General features: G+C 56.2%; 1 protein-coding gene across 4 annotated transcripts in view; it reads right to left on the minus strand.

Moving 5' to 3' along the window:
- Positions 1-6449, minus strand: part of RNF4 (ring finger protein 4) — a 32594-nt gene that overhangs the window by 20521 nt on the left and 5624 nt on the right. For 3 of the 4 annotated variants that reach the window (XM_006760126.2, XM_015561599.1, XM_006760124.2), the window contains exon 2: positions 515-668. In XM_006760126.2, coding sequence (XP_006760189.1) covers positions 515-523 — 9 coding nt within the window. In that variant the 5' untranslated portion in view covers positions 524-668. Of the gene's footprint in view, positions 1-514; positions 669-1344; positions 1368-6449 lie in introns of those variants that run through there. The other variant, XM_006760125.2, reaches the window with a different exon arrangement.

Below are 6449 nucleotides of genomic sequence, written 5' to 3' on the forward strand. Positions count from 1 at the left end.
CCTGATGGGAGCTCAGCATCTCACTGAACAGCTGTCTTGAGTTAGATCATTGGATCAACCCTGTCGGTAGGGAGTGAAGGGGGGGGAGGACGACCTTCGGGCAGCCTTCCCTGGAGTTAAGGGGCTCCCGGTGACACCAAAGCAGAGCTGCTGCTGCACCCGAGAACAGCTCACAGCACAGTTATGACGACGCACCCACTTTGGTCGCCGAGTAAGAGAGCTCTAAGGATTCTTACCACCACGCTCACATTGGACCCAGAACGACACAGGGAAGGAACTGAAGGGAAGGTGGAAACTGGTCTGTGAAAGGTTACATAAGCCAGAGCCTAACATTCTAGGACGGACAGCTGCACTGCAGGCACAGACTTCCCAACCCTCAGCCTCCCTTTAGAAGGCCACGCAGACCCTGGCCGACTAGACAGCATGTTGCTCTCACTCCCGAAGGTCCTGACCTGGGCTCCTCAGAAGGACCTCGCTGTGCCATCGGAACAAGTTCCGAGCTGGGAGAACTCACCGTGCTCATGGTGCTTCCCAGCTGCACCCGCAGAGACGGAAGTGACTGAGCCAAGGCCTGCAGGGACGTCCAGCGTTCTCAGCCACTCATGCCTGCTGCTCACTCATCCTCTGGCTGCCACGGCATTCGGGGCCACACAGATGTCCTCCAAGTCCTGAAGAGCAAACACATCAGGCTGATCAACACTGCCACCTGCGCGGTCACCTCCACAGTGCCACCGGTCACAGGTCCTTTCTGTCGGCGGGGCCTTTGCTGAACACTCTGCAACATGCCCTTCTGCCCACATCCCTCTCAGGAAACGAGCTCTCCTGTGGATGCAGGACCACTGACCCCAGAGCCTGTCAACCTGCCCTCGTCCTGGTGCTGAGAGCCCTGTGATAGCTGCTGGGAAAACAGGAGAATCCACCGCCTCACGTGGCCTCACCGACCCTTTCGCAATGGAAGGACATAGTTCCCAGGCTGCAGCCGAGCCCAGGGCCCCTGGCTCTTCCCGCGACGTCACTGCCTGGGTCCTCTGGAGGAGATGAGAGCCACCCCCCTCCCCGCCCCGACTCGCCCTGTGGCCAAGGGAGAGTGAAGAACCAAGAGTGTGAATGGGTAGCCCAGGAGGAGGTTCCAGGAAGGGCAGAGAAAGAAGGTACAGAGGCTGCCGGAGAAGGAGGGGCCCTGGGTTTCACTGGGAGGTGGCAGCTAACCACAGCCCAGTGTCAGGGAGGCAGTGGCTAAAGGAGCAGCCGGGAAGCAAAACCCTGGAGTCTGGAGAGAAAGCAAGGAGGCAGCTCTGGTCATCCATCCCCGGTGACTGTGGGCTGGAGCTGGCACAGGCTCACCTGATGCCGTGTCACACCAGGTTCTGGTCAGCAGGTCTGGGATGAGCTCGCAACGTGCATTTCAGACAGGTTCCTAACAGTGCTGCCGGCGCTGCTCCAGCGGCCATCTCCCAACTGACCTCCCGCCGCAGTGCCCTCCCCCATGCTAAAGCACACACCGACCACAACGACCTTTGCCTGGTCCGTCAAGTCCTCACTCCTAAGCGTGGCCTGTGGAGAAAGGCCGGCCTTGCAGCCAGGCGCCTCCACGCCTCCCTGTGGCCATGGGTAAGGCACTGACCTCTGTGCCTGGTTTCCTCACCCACAAGGCAGGACAGCGCCCCTCCACGCTGTGTGGGGACCACAGGGCCAGTGTAGAGCGTGGGCAGCAGGGTGCACGCTTTAAAGGCTGTGAGCTGACCCCGCCGCCGCCTTCCCCACCAACCCCACTGCACAGCTCCCCTTTCCTCGAGCCCTTAGGGGTGCTGTGTAGCCGATGAGCTGCAGCCCCACCTCGCTCACTGGCCAGTAGGGCTCCTGCCCTCATGCAGCAGCAACCAACCCAGCCACCAGCTCCAGTGCTCTCGCTGTGGCATGCGCTCCATGAGACGCAGGACAAGGAGGCCGCGGTCTGTCCCTGCGCAGCTGGCCTTTCTCTCGCACCCGGTGGCTGCACCCTGCATGCCTGCACCTACCACCTCTTTACCCGTCTGCCCGCGTGGGGTTTGGAGGGACAGCTCTTCACTGTGTCACTCTCTGTAGACTTGCTGGCAGGCCTCAGGTGGGGGCACACCCTGGGCCACGTGTGCTCCCCCCAAGAATGGCACAAGTTCTTCCCAAAGCAGCACCTCACCTGGTGAGCCCCCGCCTTAGCGTGGTCTGCACGGACAGGGGAGGGACCCCAGCAGCTCCAAAAGACTCACAAGACCTGCCCCAATTCCCCGAGTCCAACACATTTATGTTCTTGAGCAAGAAGTGTCTTGCATCTGGAGGTACACCCACAACGGAGCTTTCTTTGGGGAAAAGCCATCTACACCAGTGGTGAGTCTCAGAATTGAGAAGATGGCTTTAATTTGAGATTGCCATGTGGTTGTTACAGGTGTCTTGTGCTGTGCCGGAGGTGCCCCCACTGCGTGGCCTGCACACCCCCCTTGCCCTCCGAAACCAGCCTCCTGCATCCCAGCAACCCCAGCGAGACTGCTTTCCAGGAATTTCCTCACTCTCTATCCTCTCGCCCTCCCAGCCACAAGGCCCCAAGGTCAGGCATCCCACCCCAAACCTGTTCTTCTGGGGAGAGCAAGGGCCAGTGGCCAGAGGACAGAGGAAGCTGGGAAGCTGGCCTTCGGGAAACCTACCCAGGGGCTGGGTCGCACCGAGTGTAGGGGAAGCAGGGCCTCCCCAGCAGACCAGGTGGGAACGAGGAAGGCGTGGGTGGGCGGGCAGAGGCTAACTCCCCGCCCCGTGCCACGCCATCCTGGCTCTAGGTGGCTCCCTGCGCCCTCACTCTCCTGAGGGAGCTGGTGTGCAGACACAAGGGGCCCTCATCGTGTTGACTTAGAGGCTAGGGTCGTGGGAACGGTAGCCTTCACCAACTACAAAGGCTCCTGGGTCACGCAGGTGAGAGGCCATCGGAATAACGAAACTACCGTGCGCCAGGCACCACACTCTGCACACACGTCTGTCATCCCTTATCACTGAGGAGGCGGCTCCCGGAGGTCCCCATTTCACACACAAGGAAGCTGAGGATGATCAGGGCAAGGAACTTGCCCAAGGCCCACAGCCAGGACACGAGAACCTGATTTAAAACAGGGCGTCCTGACACCAGAACCCACTCTAAATAGAGCCCATGACAGAATCAGCTGTCTCCACGAACCTGACCCAGGGGAGGGAGACAAGACACAGGTGCTGAGAGCAGGCAGTTCCCAAGGCCGCGGAAAGGCTCAGGGGAGAACCGGGTGCAGGTAGAGATCACAGCATGTGTGAAATCCGGGAATCAGGTAGAGAAAAGAGAACATAAAGAGAATAAGAAGTCAGAAACGAAGCCCGGACCCTGGAGGTCCCAGCAGGAGGAGGCAGGAGAAAGGGCTGGTACAAGGGGTAGAATGAGGCCAGAGCAGCCCCAGGGAGCGGTCACTGTGCCTTCTGCAGGTACAGGCCCAAAAGATCAGGCCCCAAATGAAGGGGTTACTCCAGAAACAAAGCAGGTCGAGGGGCACACAGAGCACAGAAGATGCCCCAGACAAGGACTGCCCTGTGCGGTGGGTCAGAGAACCCAGGACGGAAGGTAACACGGGCTCATCTCCTAAGCCACACGTCAAGGGGGGCAAATCAAGGGCTTTAGACAGAGGCCACATTCAGAGATCCTGTCACCTGGGCTCCGAGGGCCGATGGAGACTGAACAAGTCAGACCCCAGACCAGTAAGGAGACTTAGAGCAACCCAGGCAGGACAAGACTGTGGGCTGCGAGGGGGTGGCAGTGAGTGAAGGAACAGAGGTGACTGACTGGATGGTGGGGGAGGGCAGGTTGTTTGAGGCTGATGTTTTCTGTGTTTTTACCGTTTTAAAAAATGTGTTTTTCTTTATTTCAGAGAGAAAGGGAGAGGGAGAGAGAAACATCGATGATGAAAGAGAATCGACTGGCTGCCTCCTGCACACCCCACCCTGGGGATCGAGCCTGAAATCCGGGCATGTGCCCTGACCGGGAATCGAGCCGTGACCTCCGGTTCATAGGTCCAACGTTCAACCACTGAGTCATGCCAGCTGGGCTGTTCTTACAGATTTAATGGTCCACTCAACCATCTGGTTATTGTGAGGTGACACTGCACAATGTGACACTGGCACTCAGGGATGTGCATGACGGACATGGGGACATGATTACATCATGGTAGCAGCAGACTGGGGCAGGCAGGAAGCAGGAAGCGCTGCGACTGGAACCAAATTGTTCTTGCATCTTACCCCACTGTTTTCCGGTGCCCCCGACCCACGAAGGCACGTGAGCCCTCACACCATGCCAGGGTGGCCCCCGAAAACCCGGGCTAACTCCCTGCACCGTGCCACAGATGCCAAGCAATCCTGACTCTGGGTGGCTCCCTGGACACTCACTCTCCTGAGGGCGCCAGTGTGCAGACACAAGGGGCCCTCATTGTGTTGACTTAGAAGGCGGCAGAGCAGTCCCCGGGCATTTGGATGAGGTGGCTGGGCAACCTCCTTATGCGGTGTGGTGCGGTGATAGCAGGGAAAATGCCTAGGCACTAACTAGACCAGTGGTCGCCAACCGGTGGTCCGTGGACCACTGGTGGTCCGTGAGGTCTGAGAGGTTGGCAACCGCTGGACTAGATCACATCTCCCCTTTTAAACCATAAACACAGAATCATTCCCATGTTATATTAAGCACTTCCAAAAATGGAATTTCAAAAGTAGGATTACAGACGTGTGTTACAAAGCAACAATATTTTGCCTTGGCTGCATGGCTCAGCTGATTTGAGTGTTGTCCCTACACCCGAAGGTCATGGGTTTGATCCCTGGTTGGGGCATGTAGGAGAGGCAACCGACCATGTTTCGCTCCCTCCCTTCCTTTCTACAAATCAATTTAAAAAATATTTTCTTGCATGAGGATTGGGGGAAAAAAAAGCAAGAATCTTTTAAAGACTGTTCCGTGTATACCCAAGTGTCCTTGGCAATGGACCAGTGCCCGGCACGACCTGCCCTCCCTGGGCACGAGCATTACAAGTTGCAATAACTTTCATCTCAAAGCTTCTGAAATGGAACTTTATGACATGCTCACATCACAACCAGGCCTTGGTACTAAGAAAAACAGGAGCCTCTGGAGTGTTACACAAAGAAGACGCGTGGCAAACAGCCAGCACCGTGCAGCTGGCAGTCTGCGCCATGGAGCCTTGCACACATACATACTTGACCTCCGTGCCTCAGCTTCGCCACCTTTCACGTGGGAACCCCCTTCCCCTGCAGCTGTCCTATGGGACAGAAGTGCCCAGTATGGCTCTGAGCACCCCGGAGGCTCCATCAGCTGATTCATTCAACAACTATGCACAGGGTCAGCCTGCTCCAGAAAAAGGAGTGAACGCAGCAGACAAGAAGCAATATTCTAAGGGGAAAGACCATCAGTATTAGGTAAAGACTGCGTATTGTGCCAGAAGGGCCAGAAGTCATGGCTCTTCTGACAAGTGTAAGAGCAAAGCGAGCTTTCAACCCCAGGAAGAGCTGGGACAAGTGTTGCCGGCTCTTCTCCCAGGCACTTATTCCTAAAAGAGGCCCAGCAGCCTCACCCTCTGCCCTCCCCTCGGGGACCAGACAAATGGATGTGGCAAAACCAGGAAGCAGCGACAGTGTTTGGACAGACAGTAAGCGGGTCCTTGGTCGGTTTGCCTGATGACCCGAGGAAGTCCCAGAGGCAGGGGCCTCACCCCGCGCAGTGCCTGCACACAGGGAGTCCTTCTTCCCCCGCGCAGTACCATCAAGGACTGCCTTCTCTTCCACTAGAGGACAGACCAGCTTCCCAGGGACAGAGATGCTTGACTTCTGTGATGCAGGCCTTAAGAAAGAGAATGAGCTTTAGCTTCTGAAAAACCGATGAAAAAGGTTAGTACCAACAAAAAGATTCTTCAGCCTTAAACAGAAATTCCAGATACATTCTGAAGACATTACACTCAGTGAAGCAACACACAAAAGGACAAATACTGCATAATTCCTCTTATGTGAGGTACTGAGTGCCATCAATCCAAAGACAGAAAGTAGAATGGGCCTGGCCGGTGTGGCTCAGTGTTTGTGACCTATGAACCAGGAGATCACAGTTCCATTCCTGGTCAGGGCACATGCCTGGGGGGGTGGGGGCGTGCAGGAGGCAGCCAAACAATGATCCTTTCTCACCATTAATGCTGCTATCTCTCTCTCTTCCTTCCTCTCTGAAATCAACAATAAAATACACACACACACACACACACACACACACACGCACACACATATTTTTTTAAAGAATGGTGAGAGAAACCAAGATGGCGGCAAAGGTAAACACCGGAAATTGATGCCTCCCACAACAAATTCAAAAATACAACTAAAAGACAAAACGGACATCATCCAGAACCACAGGAGAGCTGGCTGAGTGGAAA

This window comes from Myotis davidii, unplaced genomic scaffold (assembly GCF_000327345.1).
Source record: "Myotis davidii unplaced genomic scaffold, ASM32734v1 scaffold937, whole genome shotgun sequence".
Classification (NCBI taxonomy): Eukaryota; Metazoa; Chordata; class Mammalia; order Chiroptera; family Vespertilionidae; genus Myotis; species Myotis davidii.